Source organism: Serinus canaria, chromosome 4 (assembly GCF_022539315.1).
Source record: "Serinus canaria isolate serCan28SL12 chromosome 4, serCan2020, whole genome shotgun sequence".
Taxonomy (NCBI): domain Eukaryota; kingdom Metazoa; phylum Chordata; class Aves; order Passeriformes; family Fringillidae; genus Serinus; species Serinus canaria.
Window position 1 is genome coordinate 16069559 of NC_066317.1, and position 20297 is coordinate 16089855.

At 47.9% G+C, this 20297-nt stretch overlaps 3 protein-coding genes across 9 annotated transcripts in view; 2 read left to right on the top strand and 1 right to left on the bottom strand.

The window, feature by feature from the left end:
* Positions 1-756: 756 nt before the first annotated feature.
* On the bottom strand, positions 757-8616 carry ENOPH1 (enolase-phosphatase 1). Its single transcript, XM_030238894.2, has 6 exons — positions 8476-8616; positions 5394-5495; positions 4341-4543; positions 3326-3458; positions 2935-3058; positions 757-1932 (listed from the first exon to the last, which is right to left on the bottom strand). The coding sequence occupies exons 1-6, from the start codon at positions 8557-8559 to the stop codon at positions 1793-1795; spliced, it is 786 nt and encodes a 261-aa protein (XP_030094754.1). The 5' UTR covers positions 8560-8616; the 3' UTR covers positions 757-1792.
* A 286-nt stretch (positions 8617-8902) lies between these two features.
* On the top strand, positions 8903-12846 carry HNRNPDL (heterogeneous nuclear ribonucleoprotein D like). 4 transcript variants are annotated; one of them, XR_007777460.1, is made up of 9 exons: positions 8903-9097; positions 9399-9567; positions 9650-9811; positions 10057-10188; positions 10303-10417; positions 10971-11138; positions 11303-11399; positions 11785-11888; positions 12576-12846. XR_007777460.1 is itself a non-coding variant. In XM_050973761.1 (8 exons), exons 1-7 carry the CDS (start codon positions 9009-9011, stop codon positions 11371-11373), a joined length of 906 nt encoding a protein of 301 aa, XP_050829718.1. In that variant the 5' UTR covers positions 8903-9008; the 3' UTR covers positions 11374-11399; positions 11785-12846. The 4 variants fall into 4 exon arrangements, 3 of the variants coding, with proteins under 3 accessions (XP_050829718.1, XP_050829717.1, XP_050829716.1); XM_050973761.1 differs by having other exon boundaries at positions 11785-12846; XM_050973760.1 differs by lacking the exon at positions 11785-11888.
* Positions 12847-14396: 1550 nt separating this feature from the next.
* Positions 14397-20297, top strand: part of HNRNPD (heterogeneous nuclear ribonucleoprotein D) — a 9214-nt gene continuing 3313 nt past the window's right edge. For all 4 annotated transcript variants that reach the window (XR_003946061.2, XR_007777459.1, XM_030238889.2 and 1 more), the window contains exons 1-4: positions 14397-14753; positions 18061-18229; positions 18989-19150; positions 19880-20011. Coding sequence is in view for 2 of the 4 variants with exons in the window: in XM_030238889.2 (XP_030094749.1) it covers positions 14563-14753; positions 18061-18229; positions 18989-19150; positions 19880-20011 (654 nt within the window). In the remaining 2 variants the exon portion in view is untranslated. The remainder of the gene's footprint in view (positions 14754-18060; positions 18230-18988; positions 19151-19879; positions 20012-20297) is intronic.

The following is a 20297-nucleotide window of genomic DNA, read 5'->3' on the forward strand; positions in this document are numbered from 1 at the left end:
AGAAAGTGAGCTTTATTTTTGCCCCTACCCCAAGCATAGCTTTCTGATGGCGAAGGCAAAACAAAAGGTGATTATTTATTTACAGTGTAATGATTAACATTATCACTTAAGGAAGCCAGGGACCATTCAGCCATGCAGACACAATTACTGTAACAGCACTAATTAGCAGGCTCTTTCTAGGAGCAGCATCACACCCGTTGCACAGCCCAGAAAGGCGTCTGGACTAGCTGCCCCACAGCCTGACCTGCTAATATTAAATTTTTAGAAGGGCCATGCTGGCACAATGTGGTTTCCTCTCCAAGTGCTTGTCTCTTCATTGTTCTTTACCCATTAGCCTCCCTCAACAGGGACAGCTGTAGGTGTAGATCAGAGCTCAGGAAGGCAGCAAGCACATCCTATATTCTGGCTGGCTGTGAGGGCAAGACACCTGTGCATGAAGTCCCAGGAGCAGGGAATGGGGAAACAGGATTTCAGACAGGAGTTTCAGACTGCCTCTGACTCCACTGCTACCCGGTATAACCTACCTGTGGCTCTCACTCCTGCACTGAGCCACAACTGAAATCCTAAAATGGTCAGGGAGGTAGTACAGCTTCCTTGGCAGGACAAGGCTGCTGCCTTAAAGAAAGGATTGGGGAAAGTGAAAGCAGGAACACAGTGTTCACAGGTTTAGAAATAAAATAACAAAATTTGCCCTTTAGGTGCTGGGATCACTGGTGCTAAGACAGGAAGCTAAATGCTGTGATGGAGTGAACACAATGAAAGCAAAGTTGTGTTTTTATTTACTACATTAGGAAAAGCTCCATGACCATGTGATCTACATTGGCACAATTTAGGTAAGGTGAAAAGGTCAGGGGTTTAATTCTCATCAAATGCAGCAGGATGTCTGCCCTCAGCAGTTTGTCAGGGTCTGCTCACAGCTGACCCACTGCTATGAATGTGTGACTAGGTGATCTTGGCTGGATGAGGAGCTCTGTGGGTCAGTGCTGAGATATTTCAGAAATGTTGTCAAGCTGACTTTGGGGTTCAGACAGTTGTATCCCATAGCCCAGCACCATGATGCAGCAGTGAAGTGTGTCCAGAATTTAATTTTTAAACCTGTATTTTTATATATATTAAATACTCAACTTCATTCTGGGTAGGCTGGCTGTGGAGCTCTAAGCAGCTTCCATATGCAAGTTGTACTGTTTTGTACCTAGAGCTGCTGCAGACACAGCCAAGATACACATTGTTCCTTGTCAAAAGAGCCTGCCTGCAGCAAGGACTGGCTTCCTCTGTGGCAGCCCAGTCCTACTGTACTATAGCCCCACAGTTGGCATTTCCCTTTGAGAGTTCTAACTGTGAATGTTTTTGACTAAGCCAGAAATCCTATCTGCAGGGAGAAGCTCACAAATCCCCCTATGGTCCCCAGTGCTCCCTCTGGGACAAGAGGACATAAACCTTGTTTGCAGACTGCTTCTAAAAATGACAGAGCTCACGGTGGGGCATCTCAGCACCAGATTTCAGGGGATGAGTCTGGAGGAAGCATTCCCTTAGCTAACTGCTAGCGAGGAAAGGAGAGGAACAACAGGGCTCATAGGTGCTGCTCCCTGCCCTGTTCCCAGCTCCAGCTGGCAGCAGGCTTCTGTTCTACTGCAGGAGGGACCCCACACCATACTCTCCATCCATACCTTCCTGCACGAGGCCCAAGACAAAATGTGGATTTGGTTTGAAATTCTGATTATGGACAAAATGACCTAACATTTCACAAGGACAATTAGGTGAAGCACGGTCTTTTGTGCATGCACCGCTTTCCCTAAGTGGAGGAAGGCAAGAACAGTTCGGTGAAAGACGAGATGAGGCTGTAATAGGATTTCTCATCGTCCGTCAGTCCTGCGTTGCCCGGTCTGATCACCACAGCCACGTGAGTGTCTGCCTCCTCGGCTGCATTGGCTTCTGAAACAAACAGAGAGGGGAGAGTGGAGGGGACAGCTCTTACTGACCTCTTCACAGCAGGGCCCCTGAGGCTTGAGGGTGCCCCAAAACACTCAAAAGCTTTTAAAGGCTGAGACTGAGAAAGCAGCATTTGCACGTGGCAGGGCCCTAGAGAGGAACCAGCTCCTGGCAGACCTGCTGTGGATGGCTGTAGCTGCAGGAATGGACAGGAACTGGCTGCCTCACCATCCCCTCCCTTCTGCCAGCTGATGGCTGTCCAAGGCTCCTTGCAGGCAGCACACACCATCAGCTCCATTCCTGTCATGAGGCTGTGGTCAGCCTATGGCATTTATGAGTCAAACAGCCCCCTCTCCCAGTCACTTCTCACAAGCTTCTTTTTGCTCCCTGAGCACAAAAGACCACTGGAAGATGATCCAGGGAAAAGGAGGTAACTACAAGCTCCCACCAGCTCTGCTGCCAAGGCTGGGAAGAAGGTAAGGACTAACTCTGGGGGACTGAGCTGGCTCAGAGTGAGACTCAGTGCTATTTCTGCCAGAAAGATGTTTCCAGCTAAAGCAGGAAATTAAATTAGCTTCTCAAGCCTAGTTTTCCATGGGTCAAGTCTTGGCAACCTGAAGCAATGTTTTCCTGCTGCTAAACACAACCTAACCATAAGTGGCACAAAGAACCAGCCACGTAGCAACACAGCAAACACCATCATTTCCCCTGAGCACTGGCCAAACCACTGACCCTGTTTGTAAATGGGCCGTGCTTCAGCACTCTCTCCTTCCTGGCTGGTGCAAAGGCAGGTTTTCTACTTGACCTGTTTTCCCATTGCAGTGCTGCACATGGACATCCCACTGCTGTGTGCAAGCCCGGGTGTGTAAGGAAGGAGGATGGCAGCAGCTAGAGGGAAGGTGCTGAAGCATTCTCAGGTGCTTGTGAGAAGGCAGCAGCACACCTCTGAAAAGCACCTGCCTTCCCTGCACAGGTGAGAGCCAGTAGGACTGGCAGGTCACATACCTCGAGGGACATCTGTCAGGAAGAGGATGTTGTTGGTGGCACACCCAATACTGGCAGCAATCCTCCTGTAGCTCTCACTTTCTACCTTGGGGCCTATTTTGGTATCAAAGTGGCCATCAAAGAGCTGAAAGAGAGAGAAGCACAGGCCATTGCTGAGTGTCACCTGAAAAGCAGGGATAAATCTCCCTCCCCCACTTTCTGCCACAGTAACAAGGGGTTGGTGCAGCCTTGCTCTCACAGTCAACCTCTTAGCTGAATTCCCATGGATCAAACCCACGGCCCCACCTTCCTGTCAAAGAATTCATTCAAAAAGTATTACAGCAAGGATGGTTGTGGAAAGGGAGTGCTGTGCAGGGGGAGAAGCTGTAAGGAAGGTGGTAAGGTTATCTACCTCTAAGATATCACCTTCTGTAGAGTATCCAAACAGCAGCTTCTGGGCTTCGACGCTGCCTGAAGAGTAGATATAGACCTTCATCCCTGCTTCTCGCCACTTCCGGATGGCTGGAACAACGTCCTCGAAGATTCTGGAAAAAAACAGGGCAGCGGGTAAGGGCAAACCCAGAGGCACTGGAGGGACATCATTAGCCAGGCACTGTGACAATTCATTTTGTCCCATTAGTTTGTAAGAGGACTTCATTTTCAGTCTGCTCAGGGCTCAGAACCAGAAGGTCTCTTCCTGCATCAGGTGATGAAGAGCCAGGCAAGGAGATTTTAGAGATCTCACTCCTTGAATGCAGCCAAGCAGGCAGCTTTCTGCACAGTTTTTGGGTCACTGTAAGACAATTTAGCCTTGTTTTTAAAAACAAAACTAACAGGATATGTCTCTCTTGACTTGTTTTTGGATGTTTACATTTTTCTGTCAGCTCATTTACTTCTTCCTCATTTGGCAAAACACTTTGTGAATATATGGGCTTGTTTTACTTACTTAGAGACCTGAAATGCACAGTTTAACCAAGCATCTCTTAAATAAGAAGACCAGGCTAAATTTCAATTGTCCCTACTTATGCACTCCTGTGTTGTGGCTGAAACAAAGATGAACCTGAAGACAAAAAGAAGCGGAAAGGCAGGAAACACACAGGTAAAAAACAAAGCAGTAGGAAACAACTGAAAGGGTCTGACCCTGCAACCCTGGCTTGTTTATACTTGTTCCAAAATATTAGTGCAATTTGGGGATTAAAAATGCAAGACAGAGAACTGTAGGAAGCTCATACTTGTGACTCTTAGTTTATCAAGAAATCTCTCAAATATTGGCTAATCTGCTGAGCTAGCGATGCTACTTGTATTTATAAGTGGGGCTATTCCAAGGAACAGCTTATGCAGCTCTTCTGCTAAGAAACTTTTAGGAAAGATGCCCGCCACACCTGCCCCCCCAGAGGGGGCATACAACTACTCACACAATTACTCACTCTCCTTTGACGTGCCCGGTGGCATAGGCTGCCCTCCACATGTGGCCCTGCAGCTGCTTCAGTGCTGTGGTTTTCCTGTCCAGGGACATCTGCCAGTGCACGTTGTCCACCACGGCCTGGATGACGCGCTCCAGCTCCTCCTCCCCGCTGCCGCTCTCCAAAGGGATGGGCACAGCCCCGTCCAGGCTGGAGTCCTCCTGAGCCTGCAGAGTGGTGTTAGAGCACGGTGCTAACAATGCCAAGGCTGTGGGGCTGATCCCTGCATGGGCTGTTCACTAAAGAGCTGGGCTTGCTGATCCGTGCAGGTCCCCTCCAAGTCAGACTGCTCTGTGATTCTGTGCAATCATCCATGATAAAAACAGGGGAGGGAAGAGGGGGAGCAATTTCCACACCTCTAATGTAGGAAAGTGATCTAACATCTACTTTCATGCACCACTGTGCAGGACACTGCTTGAACTGCTCTTCACAGGACGGGTTACAACGTTGTCTGCTTTTCTCAATGGAAAACTGAGGCTCCAGTTGTGTTTAGAAATACTTGCTTGGACTGTACTTTCCAAACCAAACAATTAGCATTACTGTAGCCATATTGCAAATACTCTAACGAGAACTATGCTTACTTAAGTATTTAATTACTGTAATTAAGGCAAAGAAGCAAATGCATCTGTTGGCTTCAGCCACAAGTTTCAAATTCATGCTGTGTCCATGTACAGAGGCAGCATCCACTGCCCTGTGTGAAACAAGCACACTGCCATCCCCCTGTGCTGCTTCCCAAAAGAAGTTTGGATTCAAGAAGTGCAGGCAAAAAGCTGGAAAGTCTTGGCTCAACAGCTGCCCAGGGGCTGTGAAGACCAAGGTGACCTGAGGGAAGCTGCTGCCTGCCAAGCCCAACTTGGGCGGTGGATAGGGGAGAATCCAACCTCCAAGGCAACTGGCCTCCATGGATGAGGGCAAAGACATAAGGACAAATGTGGGGTGACTGGGAGAGTCGGAGTGACCCAGAGCCTCAGGCATGCTATGACAATGCAGAGACAGGGAATGACTCTGTTACTTAACCTGTTTCCTCAGAAGTCCCACATCCCGCTGGCACTCCTCCTCCTCCCAGTGAGCGCGAAGATAATCCTTCACGTTGTCTTTGATGTAAGGGAACAAGGTCTCCTGGCAGAAAAAGAGGCTGCTTCTTTAAGCTGGCAGAGGTAAGGCTGACTGGCTTTTAAAGGAACATGCTGCCCTGTACAGTTATTTCCCCAAATTTAAGCTTCCCCTACAGTGCTGCAGCTGGTGAAACTTCCTGCCAAGGGTGTCTGCCTGGTCACAGGACTGAGCCAGCCTCAGGCCAGGATCAGTGCAGGTGGATTTTTTTACACTAATGTTTACATAGCTGAAACTTTTCAAGCCTGCGATGGAAAGGTGAGTGATAATTTTTCCTGGGCTTGCCAAAAAATGTCTCAAATGGCACATGTGACCCCACATTCCCACCAGCTGAGGAATACAAGGCTGACAATGTATGTACTCTGAACAGATAAGTTATGCTATTGTATTCTTGATGGGGCACTTGTCCTAGAAAGGTCATTCTGAAAACACATCTCAACCTCTCCCCAAAGCTAGAGGACCTTTTAAAATTAAAAGCCTGGTCTGGTGACACTGAACTCCACAGGACAGTCTTGCAAATGAAATAAAATGGGGTTTGGGAAAAGCGCCACAGGAAAATTACAAACCTTCACGGAGATCCCAAGGGCAACCAGAAATAATTACAAATTGCTCTCATTAGTGGTGTTTCACGAGTCAGAAGCCACAAGCAGCCACCGTGTATCCCCAGGTACAGGAAAAGCTTCAGGGCAGGGAAGTCCTTCCTTTGGGTAGAGACCTGAGCTTTTCTGAACTGGGGGAAAAAACTAACCTCAACTCACCTCTCCTCAAAAAAATGGCCCATAGTTTCCTGTTCCTTGTTGTATGTCATCTTTAGCTTGTTACTGAATTAAGAAAGCAGCAGTCCTGAGATTGTGATGTGATCGCAGAGCTGCAGGATCTTCTATTGCTCTAATATTGTATTTTCCATGTTTTATATTTTAAAACCAATGCAAACTGCTTTAAGAATTACCACAAACTTGCCTAGGGAAATCAAAAGCCCCCAGTTAATCTCTCATTTCCTTTACTTTCAAGCTCTCGTTTAAATCACAGAAGACATTAAAGAGAATCCACTGGGAAACACAGCTGACCTGCTGGCTTGGTTTAACCTCCTTCATAACTCAGATGTCAAAAGGACCCAATTGTTTTTCAAAAGCAGTGTTTCATACTCTTGTGCTGGCTAAGAAAAACTCCCAAACTGACTCAAAAGATCAGTGGATTCTGTGATTTGTGAGATTTTAAAAGGGTAAAAGTCTTGGCAAGAGCATAGGTCTGTGAACTACAAGGGGACACCCATGTGACAGCTGGAGTAGTGGACAGCTAGTAGGACAGATGGTTTATGGAAGCCAAGAGTGATCCCAGTCAATGATGTACTAAGTTTAATAGGCCATGAGTCTGTGTGGAAGAAAGACTCCAAATACTCTCTTTTCTGGTATCTTTCCTTAATCCACCCATCAACTGACTCATTCTATTTCCTTACTTTGCAGATTCAGTAATTTTAACATTAGAGCAAGGATTAAATAAAATCATTTAATATTGAGGAATAAAGTGTCCACTGAACCATCAGTGGACTTTTCAAAGGCAAAGAGAAGTTAACTGAAAGACTAAATGAAATAACTTGTTCCAAGTATTTTCAGGATTTCCATCAAACTGAATTTTACTGACAATCAAAACTCATTTGGCCTCCCTGCAACAGAAAGACTTTGGGTGGAAACCCAGAGTCTCAGGTGCATGGCCTGTTATTTGCACAACTGCAAAATGGCTTTGAGGTAGAAACAACTTCTTCAAGGGCAGAAACAACTTAGTTGCTCTGTTAGATGGTTTAGTAAGAAACCTGAGCTGTCCGAACTGTTTGAACTGAAAGATATTGAGGGGAGAGAGGCAGCTGTAATGCCACCTAGGTCTGAAGTTTCTTTAAGAGCACTGGAAGAACATGGATAGGAAAGATGTAGGTCATGCTGTTCATCTGATAGACTGTGTTAGCAGAAGCCTCTAGAAAGGCAGGCAGGAGCCTTCACCTGCCACAGGGGTCACAAAGCACCTTAGTAAGCCACTGGCTGCAAAGATCCACCGAAAGCTATAACGTCTCACGGAGAAATCCAGGTTAATGAACGGCAGGAGAAGGGATGCATCTGCAGCCTCCTGCGAACCAAAACCTCCCGCAGAGGAGGGACCCCGGCTATGACAATTTGCAGATCTCCAAGCGCCTGTGACTCGCAGACTTCCCAGTTCCCTCGGTTCTGCACCTAAACCAGCATTTCCAGCAGTCTTAAGTTTTTCCTAGGCAGGGGAAGGCACTCGTGCATTGGCTGCCACTCCAGTCCCGGTGGCGAACGCTCGGTGCGTCCCCGGCGCTGCCCGCCAGCAGGGCTGGACACGCTGACCCGGCACACCGGGGCATTCGGCTGTACCAGCCTCCCGAAGGGAAAAGGCAGCGGATAACCTCGATAATTATCGATTACTGCAAACTGTTAATTACTGAAATTAAGGCCAAGAAGCATCGTACTTCAGAGAGCTCGCACTGAGGCTCTCTGCAGACCCGGGCGCGGTGCTGCAGCTCCAGCCATCAAAGGAACAGCGATGCTCGAGGGCTTTTCCGGGATGAGGCTGCGAGCACCCCAGCTACCCTATATCCATCAGTGAAACAAACCCCTGACCTGCCCGAACCTCCGAGCACTCCATCTGCCCTCTATCCATCAGTGAAGCAAACCTGTGACCTGCCCGAACCTCCGCGGCAGTGACCCGCTCCCCAGCCCACCGCACGGCGGCCGATCGGCAAGACAAGGCGTTATTTTCTCGCCAGCATTATTCGGAAAAACGCGGAAAATGGGTCACGGCTTTCGTTCCCGGCGGCACCTCGGCCTGCCCTGAGGCGAGCTCAGGGCCGGGGAGGTCACGGTACGAAGGGCGATGATACGAGAGTCCCCCGCGACGCCAGGGCTGGGGGGTCACGACAGGAGCGGCGATGCTACCGGAGCCCCCCGCGGGGCCGGCGGCCACCGGGTCTCACCTGGACGAAGGCGATGGGGGTGGTGGTGCCCTCGATGTCCAGCAGGATGGCGCGCACCTCCGCCGGCACCGGCAGCACGCCCATGGCGGCGGCGGCACGTGGGGCGCACCGGGGACGCGCGGCGGCGGCGGGGAGCGCCGCGCCGGCTGTGCCCGCCCACGGAGCGCCCGCCCCGCCCCTCCCCGCCGCCGCCTGAACGGAGTTTCCGGGTTACGCGTTACAACCCACCGCCGGCCGGCCCGCTCAGCCCCGGACCCCGCCCGCCGCGGTCCCCGGTGCCCGTGCCCGCCCGGAGCCGCGGAACCGGTCCAGCCCGCGCGATGGCGGCCGCAGGGCGGCTGCTGCAGCCCCACCGCGAGCCGCCGGGGGCGCTGCGGCACCGGGCGGGAGGGCGGCGCTGATTGGCTGCCGGCGCGGCTATATAAAAGAGGCGCAGGCGGTGCCCGGATCTCTTCCGCCGCCATTTTCTGCCGGGCGCAGGTCTCCACTGTCTCCGCCGCTCGCACGAGCACCCGCGCCGCCCTCGCCCCGCCATGGAGGACGCGACCGAGATGAGCGGCGGCCAGGAAGAGTTCGCCGAGGGCTCCAAGATCAACGCGAGCAAGAATCAGCAGGACGACGGGTAGGGCCGGGGACGTGGTAGGGGGGGCAGGGGAGGTGTGGGGGAGTCGTGCGTCCATCTCCGCCACCCGCCCTGCGGCTCGGGGGGGCGACTCGGTGGCTGGGGGGAGCGCGGCCTTCCCTTCCCGCTCCATGGCCGCGCCTGCCTTTGTGTCCCGGGCGGGTGACCCAGTTTCCGCGGGGCGGGGACACGGACGGGGGGGGCCGATCGGGGCCGTGACGTCACTGGCAGCCTATGGGGGCGCGGGGGGGCTCCCCCGGCGCTCCCTCACCCGTACCCGTACCCGCTTCCTGCCCTCCAGGAAAATGTTCATTGGTGGCCTTAGCTGGGACACCAGCAAGAAGGACCTGACGGAGTATCTCTCGCGCTTTGGCGAGGTTGTGGATTGCACAATCAAAACAGACCCGGTCACTGGAAGGTCGAGGGGGTTTGGGTTCGTGCTCTTCAAGGATGCTGCCAGCGTGGAGAAGGTGGGTGCTTTTCCTGGGGACCCATGGCACGAAGCCAGCTTGTGTGGCGATCTAAGACTTTGTTCCTTTGTCTGCTTTTTAGGTGTTGGAACTGAAGGAACACAAACTGGATGGCAAGTTAATAGATCCTAAAAGGGCAAAAGCGCTGAAAGGGAAGGAGCCACCCAAAAAAGTGTTTGTTGGTGGGCTGAGTCCAGATACATCTGAAGAACAAATTAAGGAGTACTTTGGTGCTTTTGGCGAGGTATAGTATATTGGCATATAAGAATACCTCTAATTCTCAAGCGTAGTCTTGCCTCTCTCTTAAGAAAGAATTTGTGAGGAGGGAATTGGCCAAAACTAGAGATACTTAAATAAATGATTTCATAAAATTGTAATGGTCTGAGCTGTTAAAAGTAGTCAGCATAGATTCTGCACTGCCAGATGGTTCTGGTAGCATATAGGTTGCTTTCAGGTTTCATACATTGCTTATATTCATTTTGATTTCAGATTGAAAACATTGAACTTCCCATGGACACAAAGACGAATGAAAGGAGGGGCTTCTGTTTTATCACATACACGGACGAAGAGCCAGTAAAGAAGTTACTAGAGAGCAGATACCACCAGATTGGTTCAGGCAAGGTGGGAAAACTCTTGTTCTTAGCATGTGAAATCTGTGTCTGTAGACATCTGTGAAAGAAACTCAGAGAGTGCTCTTGGAATTCTTAGTAAGTTAAAGGATTTCTCTCCTTACAGTGTGAAATCAAAGTAGCACAGCCCAAAGAGGTGTACAGGCAGCAGCAGCAGCAGCAGAAAGGAGGGAAAAGCAATTCTTCTGGTGGACGTGGAGGCGGAAGGGGGCGTGGACGGGGTGAGTATTTTCAGTGGTTCTCTTAATCTAAGTAGTTACCAAACACTCAGGTGTTTGTAGATATTCCAGGCTGCAGGCTGTGTGCTGATCTCATGTTTAAATCAAATGTGTAAAGTAGCCTGTTAGTAAGTGGCGTTTTGGTGGTTATGGTTGCTTGTTGAAGCTGAGGAATCTCCTCTTGCCCTGCTTGCATTCGAGTGGTGAAGGGGCAGGGTGGATGTAGGGTGCTTCTGTACACCCTTGGTGGACAGTGTAGCCATCACAGTTGCGCTTTCACTGAGAGACCAGGAGCTGTTTGTTAAGGAGTGGGTGGTCACTTAGGTGCACTTTCAAATGGATCAGAAGGAATCAGCTGGTACATGACAGGTTCGTGCATCTCAGTCCTTGAAGATTAAGCAGACACAACTCACACCACACAGTAAGGCTCGTCCTGTGGTGTCACTTGGTGCTCAGGCAATTACTGATTATTCTCGTATCCAGGAAGTTAGATGAAGGGGCACAGGAGAGGAGTGAAATAGGCTTTGAAACTTATAGTTGCTATGCTTGGTTTCAGGTCAGGGACAAAACTGGAACCAAGGCTTTAATAACTATTATGATCAAGGCTATGGGAATTACAATAGCGCTTACAGTGATCAGAGCTACAGTGGCTATGGAGGCTACGACTACTCTGGGTACAACTATCCCAACTATGGATATGGGCCGGGATACACAGATTACAGTGGTAAGTGGCTTTGCCTTCCTTCCTGATAACAAGAGCAACACTGCTCTTAGTCAGCCCGTGGCTCTAAAGATGAGATCCCTTGGTGTGTTGCTGTGTGTGAAGTCTCCTTCTGAGGCTGGTGTTAACACTTGTGGGTTCTGTTTTTTCCCCCATGCTACCTCCAGGCCAACAGAGCACATATGGGAAGGCGTCCCGTGGCGGCGGCAACCACCAAAACAACTACCAGCCCTACTAAGGCAGTACCTAGTACCTGACAAACAGGTGTGTACAGGAGCACAAGCTCCACTCCGACTATGCCTAATCTAATTTAAAGATCAATAGACAAACGAAGAGTAAAAACTTGCCTAGCATGACTTTTCCTTTAATTAAGCTTTTGTTAACTTAAAAAATACTTTTTTTTTTTTTAAAACCAGCTTTGCCTACGTGTCTATAGATCTTTAACTTTGTAAAAGTGTGACTTTATCTTCTTTAGTACTTCAGAAAAACATAAGAGTTTTTCTGGTTTGCGTTGTGTACCAGGTGGTCTAGAGGAATAATTAAACTTATTAGAAGTATTAACAGGTAAAGTACTGAAATGGGTACAACTTAAGGAAAACAAGAATGTTGTCTTCTAACTCTGACATTATACCTTGTTTGTACCCGCCAGCGGGAACTTCATTGCAGGCCGTGTGTCACCCTGACCACGTCTATCTCTGGGGTCGCACGTTGCAGGCAGAGCGCAAGGCATACACCAGAAAACGCTGTCCTGTGGTATGGTCTCTTCCAACTTCATGTACCAGCGTAAAGATTAAAGTGGAAAACTTCAGACTTTGGCTTCTTTTTTTAATCTTTTTTGGAGATTAAGTGTCTTTAACTTAAATGGTTTTTTACAGGAGTTAAAGTACATAAATGCCTTTACAGCTTAATCATTTGGTCTTCTGTTTAGTGTTGTATTTCAATTGTGGAACCTCATTTTAAATGTGCATTCTTTAAGATTTTAATGCTTGCTTTTTTCTTTTTATAGCTAATAGTGAAATCTGCAAACCAAAACGAACTTTTAAATCTGGATAAACATTAAAGATCATATGCATATGGACTGTCCGAACTAAAGGGACTTGACTTGTGTTGCACATAAGTCGTTTAGTTGCATAAACAAATAATCAGCCTTTTGGCAGTGTTTCCAATGGAAAAGAAAGTGATCCAGAGCCTGCTTACTTGTCTAGATTGGATGGTTGTTGTTTTGGATCAGCCTCCTAGATGGGCTGAATATTTGGGAAAATAAATTACTGATGGGTAACTAAACAAACCTCTTGTGTTACCTTAATAAATATGCATATGATCTTTAACAGTGAAGAAAGGAATATATAGAAGACTTAAAGCAGTTCATGAAAATGGACCTTTTAACAATCTTGTAGTAACTGTCACAGATCTGACATGCATTTTGTCTTGATTTTTTAGGTAGAGATACTGCAACAAAAAGCCATCTTGCAGCGCATCGTGAGTGAATGGAAGGTGGTCTTCGTGAGAGGAAATGACTATTTTGTAAAAGACTTTTAGTGAATGACACAACTGTGTCCAACTGTACATAGCGGCCGACTAGTTTTCTTTTATGGTTTTTACTTTCTTTTTGCCATTCATGTTATGACACAATGTGGACTTGTGTTTATACAAACTTTATTTGTATAATTTCATGTTTAAAGATTCTCTAATAAATGCTTACTTAAGTGAGTGTGGAGTCTTGCTGTCACCTTCAAGTGTTGTAACTATAGTTTTACTTGGATAGGAGGCCAGATGTTTTCTGGAGATCAAGGTTAATGTGAGAACAGGTCTATACACCCCATTCTTCCTCCTGATCTGTTCCTGAGAGCACCAGAGTGCTTGGAATTATCATCACTGTGGAAGATGGCAGAGTTGTGTCCTGCCCTCTGTAGCAGTGAGGAGAGAGTGGTCTGTGGCACAAGGCTGCCAGTTTAGTACATCTCTTCTAGAACTATAGCAGCACCTTTTCAATGCTGATAGCGCTGCTTGAGGAGTTGGAGCTTTTCAAGGCTTCTCAAGCACTTAAAACCTCAAGTATTCTAGAATGTAGCTTAATTACTTTCCCACACCACTTCTATTCCAAGTCCAAGCAAGAGATTACAAGTTCTTGAACTTCAGAATCAGCAACTATTTTCTGTACAACTTGGTACAAGTTAGGTGCTGTACTGGACTCCTCTCACCTGGACCAGAAAGCAGGTTTCCCAGCTAGTGCACACTAGCAAGCAACAACTAAAAAGCCTGGGTGCCTGTTTGCTGGAGAAGGAACACGGCATTAACCCATCGCATTTCCCAGATTAGCACAGTGGTTGGGATGGGTAAAAGAGCATACAAGTTTTGTCTGAGGCAAAATATTTGATGTTTTTCAGCGCAACTACCTAGTCAAGCATCAAAATAAACCTTGCTTGTTAAAGCTCACTGATGTCACTGACTACAAACAAGAATCAGCAAGAAGTCCCAGCAGTGTGTGAGTTCATACACTGCATTTGTGAGTGCGGCTGGATCCAGCACTGCCCTCCACGGCAGCTGAGGGCTGGAGGGAGACATGTGCCACAAGAACATAGCGTCATTGCTCCAGTGGTTTGTTAATACACAAAACCCTGCTAAGAGCCAAGTTTTCCTTCAATCTGTGATCCTCCCATTCAGCGCTAGTGAAGTGCAGCTGGAGTACCAAGTGCAGGTCTGTGCTCCTCAGCACAAGAAAGGCAAGGGGCTCCTACAGAGGGTCTAGTGAAGGGCCACAAAGATGATGATGGGAGCTGGAGCTTCTCTCACAAGGAGAGACTGTGGGAGCTGGGCCTGTTTGGTTTGGAGAAGACTGAAGAGGATCTCACCATGCTCATCGATATCTCAAAAGCAGGTGCCGAGAGAACGGTGCCAGACACTTTTTTGAGTGCTGCCCAGTGACAGGACAAGGAGTAATGATCACAAACACAAGTTCCACTTCACCATGTGGGAGATTTTCTTACTGGAGGGTGGCAGACCACTGGAACAGCTGCTCAGCGAAGTTGAGTCTCCCTCTCTGGAGCTATTCCAAACCCACCCCGACCTGTTCCTGTGGCCCTGTCTTCGGCGGGGCGTTGAACTGTACGATCTCCAGAGGCCCAGTCCAGCCCTATCGACTCCGTGAGTGCCCATGTGGGCCCTCCCAGCTCCGGCTGCTCCCGGGGCTGTGCCGAGCTCCCCCCGCGCTCCCTCACGGCTCCCCGGGGGCGGTGTCACGTGTCCGCCCGCCGCGCTCCTTCCGGCCGCCATTTTAGGTTGGGTCGGTGGCGGCGCCATTAAAAACAGGGAGCGAAAGGAGGAGGGATCGGCGGGATCGGCGCGCTCGGCCGGGGCCGCCAGCGGGGCCGGGGCCTCGGCGGGGAGGCGGCGGCACCGGGGGTGGCCGGTGCGGGGCGGCGGCGCCATGTCGGATCAGCAGTTCGCTCTGGACTCGGCGGCGGTAGCGGCTGGCGCCGGGGGCAGCGCGGCCGAGCCGGCGGAGCAGCCTGAGGGGCAGGCGGGGGCGGGGAGCACCGATGGGGGAAGCGGCGGCGGCGGCGGGGTCGAGTCGGAGGGAGCCAAGATCGACGCCAGCAAGAACGAGGAGGACGAGGGGTGAGCGGCGGGGGCGGGTTGTGGTTCCCGGGCGGGGCCCGGCGCCCCCGGCCCGGCTGCGTTCGCTGCCCTGTTTGTTTACTTGGCGCCGCGGCGACGTCACGGGCCGAGCGGCGGGGGCGGTATCTGGTCCCGCGATGTGCAGATGGTGTGATGTGCCTCAAAGTGCAGGCCCCTTTTACTTATTTTTCTTTTTGACGATGCCTTTTCTATGAGTTAAAGTGCGGTGCGTGCGTGAAGACAGTAAGTCGGTGTAGCCGAATGTTCTGGTTGCAGTTGCAGTATTGCCCTGTGCTGCAAACATTACTGAGTGTTAGTTGAGTGCTAGAGGCACTGGGACTTCTTCCCAGCCTGAAACATGCCTCTGCTTCTCACAGAACTTGTTGTCGGGAGGATTATGTTAGGTGTTGTCCGAACTTGAGCAGTAGGAGAAAAGGCAGGAAGCTAAGCCGGGGGAGGTTCAGGTTATGCATCAGGAAAAGGTTTTTCACCTAGAGAGTGGTTGGGCAATAGAACAGGGAAGTGGTTACAGCACCAGGTCTGACAGAGTTCAGGAAGCACTTGGAAAATGTTCTCAGGCACATGGTGTGACTCTTGGGGTGCCCTATGTAGGGCTGGGAGTTGGATTTGATGATTCTGATAGGTCCCTTCCAACTCAGCATGTTCTATTACTGTTTTATGGCGAGTAAAGACAGCTTTTAATCTTCGTAGGGTCTCTGCCTGGGGCAGTGTCCCTTTGTATTGTCGGTGAAATTTGTGTGTAATAAATCCAGTGACAGGCCAGGCTGTTGCACTCTGCTGTCTCCTGTCGGGACATGAAACTCGAGCTGCAGGTCTCTTTTTGGTCAAGGCAGAAAATAACTTGGATAAAGGAGTGCTAACTACTGTGTCCTGCAAATACCTGCTGCAAAACCTTCTTGAGTGTCTTCCTCCTTCAGTAATAACCTGGGATGTTGCTGAGAGAGATGTTAATAATCTGGGATAATGCAGAGAGAGAGAGCAGGAACGCTTATTTGAGTATTTTGCTGGGATTAGCAGAAATTAAAATGGTTTTGTTACTCTTCAGCTGTTCTTAACAGCTGCAAATGCCTTTGGCGTTTGCATGTTTGTTTCACTTACTACCCTTCAATACACACCAATTAAAGAGTTTTCATGTGCAAACTCAGGTTCTTTTGAGGCAAGAGAGCCTAGAAAAAGTGGTCTCTAAGCGGTGCAGTGATATTGGCAGTGATTACATGTATCACACTTTGACTTGTCTAGTTCAGTCTTTTAGACTTGTCAGTTTTTGTTTTGACAACACTTCTGGTAGTAAAGAGAAAAAAGCTGATCTGTGCTACCTTGTTTAGCGAAATCTGAGGTTTGAAAGCTTTCCCAGTGCACTTCTGGTAACTTATTTTGGGAAACTGTATGTGCTGATGTGTCTTAGACCAGCCAGACTGCAGGCTAGGAAATGTTTATATTTTACAAGCTTTTGGCAGCACTGTGACACTGCTCCTGAATTGGTGTGCTCGTGTTTGTGGTGTAGCCCTGACCTGAGCTCAGTTTCCCTTGGATCAGTAGTTGATGTAGGGGCAGACTGAAGCAGCCGTGGTTCGCTGCTCTCTGACTGGGCTCAAAGGTGCAGTTCCTGCTTGGAGAGATGAAAAACCTTCTGAGGCTGTTGGTTTGAAGCTCGTGTTCTTGGTCTGCTTGTCCTTAGGAATACAAAGCAGGGTCTTTGAGACAGGTGGTTTGTGTAGCAAGTGTCAGTTCAGTAGTAACTGCTAGAGCATCACTGCCCCTCCTGTGTCAGAAACACGCTGCTTCATCCTCTGTATTTTCTGTTTGGCTGCTTGAAAAGCCCTCCACAGAACAGCAGACAAGCTAAGGACCTTAATGGTGGGTGAACAAAAGGCAGAAAGCTCCTTTGATTTGCTGCCTGTACTGGTGTGAGGCTGCTGGTTTACCAGGGTGGGCCCTTTATTCCATGAGGACAGTAAGAAGTCACAGCTGATAGAAGAGGCTGTTGGTACTTTGTGGAAGAGAGATCTGGAACTAATTGGAAAAGTGGATAAAGGGATGGGGAATTGGTGCCCCTTCTTTACAGATCTGGAGACTTGTTATGAAAACATTTGAAGCTCCTGAACCCCTCATCTGTATGGATTTTGTCAGAAACTGAATGCTCTTGTTAATTCTGTGAGAGCACAGCTAAGTCAAGAGAGGTAGTTCAAAGGAGCAGCTTTTGATTTGAGTGAGTTTGAATTGTGGAAGTACAATGCTCTTTTACATGATTGGCAGGAATATTTGTGCGTGGGAAGTGGAAGGGTTGGAAACATGATACAGTGGTTTTTCAGGTTTTCTGATAACTCTAATTGTGAAATAAGTTGGGACAGTGAAAATGGGCAAAGCTTTGTAGAAAGTGCTTTTATAGATGATAATGGATCATATTTCTTGGTTAGAGCTCACAGTAAAGTCTTCTTTATCAGTATTGGAGGAGATCATCTCAAATCAAATCCTCTTCTGAATGGGTTCCTAAGGCCTATGCCTAATAACCTGGAATGTTTCATTTGTGGGTATACTGGCTTGATTTTTCATCTTTTAAAATTTTGGGGTTTTATGCCTTACTGACGTGCTGGGATGTTCATGATTTGATTATAAGCTTCCAGTGTGCTTTTGAAAATACAGGTTATGAATTATGTGCTGTACGCATCTGCCCAGCAACACTGGTGCTGTAGAAAGACTGGAAAGACATTCTCTTGATGATAATGGATTGTGCCAGGTGTTTATATATAAAGTTCTTGTGAGGAAAGAACTTCGGACCATCCAATACTTTGTTTTTTCATAACTGCTTTCTGGGGAAGGGAACTTGACTAAACTTTATTTATTTTAGTTTATTAATTTGGGCATAGGTCCAGTCCAGACTGGTAGATAAATGCTTGTTAACCACACTTCCTTACAACTCTAATCTGCCTGCATGTGTTTCAGTTGTGTGGAGGCTCCACAGATAACTTGATGGAATTAAACTTGTAATGGGGATGTGAAGAAGTAGTAAATTATCTTTTTGTTACTACTACTAGCGGTTTCTTGGGACAGCAGAGTAAGCAGCTACAGGAGAAGACAGTGAAAAACGTTTGTGTATGTGGAAGTCTTTATCTGTTCTGGCCAGACTCACTTAAGCAAGTTGTCAAAAAGTGCAGGCCCATATGTTTAGTGACATGACTGATAAAATCCTGCCAGTTCCATGCATTAGAGTATTGAGCTCATAAAGCTTGGCAGTGCAGGATTTTGTGTAACACACATTTACAGATTGACCAACTTGTCTTAACAGGAAAATGTTCATTGGTGGCCTTAGCTGGGACACAACGAAGAAGGATCTGAAGGACTACTTCTCCAAGTTTGGTGAAGTTGTGGACTGCACTCTGAAGTTGGACCCCATCACTGGGAGATCGAGAGGCTTCGGCTTTGTGCTCTTCAAAGAGTCAGAGAGTGTGGATAAGGTAGGATTAAAGTAATGAAACATGTTCAAATTCAGGTATCAGAGATAAAGCACTCACTAGGATAACTGTAGGCGTTGTTCTTGCATCTTCTGGTAAAAATGATTCAGGGGTGCAGCATGTTTTATGTGCTTGTGAAAATGCTTTCTTTTATGAACCATCTTACTCGTGATGCTGTGTCCAGGACCAGCAGTGATTCCTGAGGTATGGATTTGGGCACTTAGAGGTTCATCAAGTCATTGGACTTGGGCACTTGAAAAATACAGTGTATAAATGTCTGCTGACTGCTGCTGTGAAAGCAGCATTTGCAAAGACCTTCTGGTTCTTTGCCTTGCGTTCCAGAGCTGTACCATGAATCCCTAGAGTACGGCCAATAGCTTTGATACATTTAAGCTCTATCCAAGCAAAAATTAGTTGTTAACTTTTCTAAAATGCTGTGGATACAGCACACAGAAATGTTTTCACCTTTATGACCTTTGTGATATCTAAAGTACAGGTTTTTTACTTCATAAGGTTTGAGGATGAGAAGAGTACTTCTTGAGAGATGTTACACTCTTGCTTCTGCTGGGTAATAAGTGGTTCCAGTTGTCAGAATTGTCTGTGTCAGTGGATAGTGATCAGAAATCACAGAACATTGTTTTTGTGCAACAACTTATCGCTGTGATCCAAGTACCATTGAAATTGAAGCAATTTTGGCCTTACTAAAACATCAGTGAAGCATTTAGCTTGAACTGTGTAAAACTGTGTTTTCATTATCCTCAGGTCATGGACCAGAAAGAACACAAGCTGAATGGAAAGGTCATTGATCCAAAAAGAGCTAAAGCCATGAAAACAAAAGAACCTGTTAAAAAGATTTTTGTTGGGGGCTTATCTCCAGACACACCTGAGGAGAAAATACGGGAATACTTTGGAGGTTTTGGTGAGGTATGTGGTGAAACAAACTGCTTTTATTTGTGGAACCTGTTCTGTCTTCACAAATTTATTAATAGAAAGCATCCCCCATGTGCAGCCTGCATGGATGCTAACGTAAGCTTTATGGCCACTGTAGTTCCATGTGTGTTGGTGGTCAGAATGTTGATGTTTCACTTACAGGCTCTGAGTTGAACAGCCTGGTTTGATGGAAGGGGGAGCTGGGATAAGTCAGAGAGGGAGGCAGTGTTTCGAGCAGGGTGCTTTGGTCAGTGAGGTGGTCTTCAGCCCCCCCCCCCCAGCTCATCTTCTATAGCACAGATTGAGACAGTTTTGCCTAAATTCTGTACAAATGTCCTCAGTTTTTGATGGTGCAGATGAGCTAAGTATCGCTGAAATTTTTAAAAGCTGGTCTTGTATGAACTTGCTACAGCTGCTGCTCCGCTATTGGTTATCAGATGGTGCCAGCTTCAGGTCGTAACTCTGTTCAGACAGTTTAGTTGCTAAATATGTGCCCTCTTCCAAACTTAACAGACAGTCTACTCTGGACTAAAGACTTTAACTAATGTTTGCCTGGGAAGTCCCATGTGCTGTAGGTACAGAGAACTTTGGCTCTGTATTTGTAGACAGATCACATTGTTGTATTCAAATCTAAATAATTTCAGTAACAGGTATGACCTGTTAGAGGGATTTTGCAGTGACATGAATGGCAGGATAAAAGGTAAAATCACTGTCTTCCACCAGGTCGAATCCATAGAGCTCCCCATGGACAACAAAACTAACAAGAGGCGTGGATTTTGCTTCATTACTTTCAAGGAGGAGGAACCAGTGAAGAAAATAATGGAAAAGAAATACCACAATGTTGGGCTTAGTAAAGTAGGTGGATTCTTTTTCCTAGAGAAACTGAACTGTCACAATAGAGGGAATTACAGTTACATTACCAGTTGCATCTGTTTGTGGACAGTAGTCTGCCAATGGATTTGTACTGCACCCCCATGGGGAGAGGGCTGGGCCCCAGCACACTTTCCATCGTGCAGCTCCCACATTCTCCAACAGCGTGGGCAGAGTGGTGTGTCACTGATCTGCTCTATCAGGCAGCACCAGGTTTCCTGGTAGCTGGATCTTTGTGTGTGTGTTTGTTGTTAACAGCAAATGTCGGTTT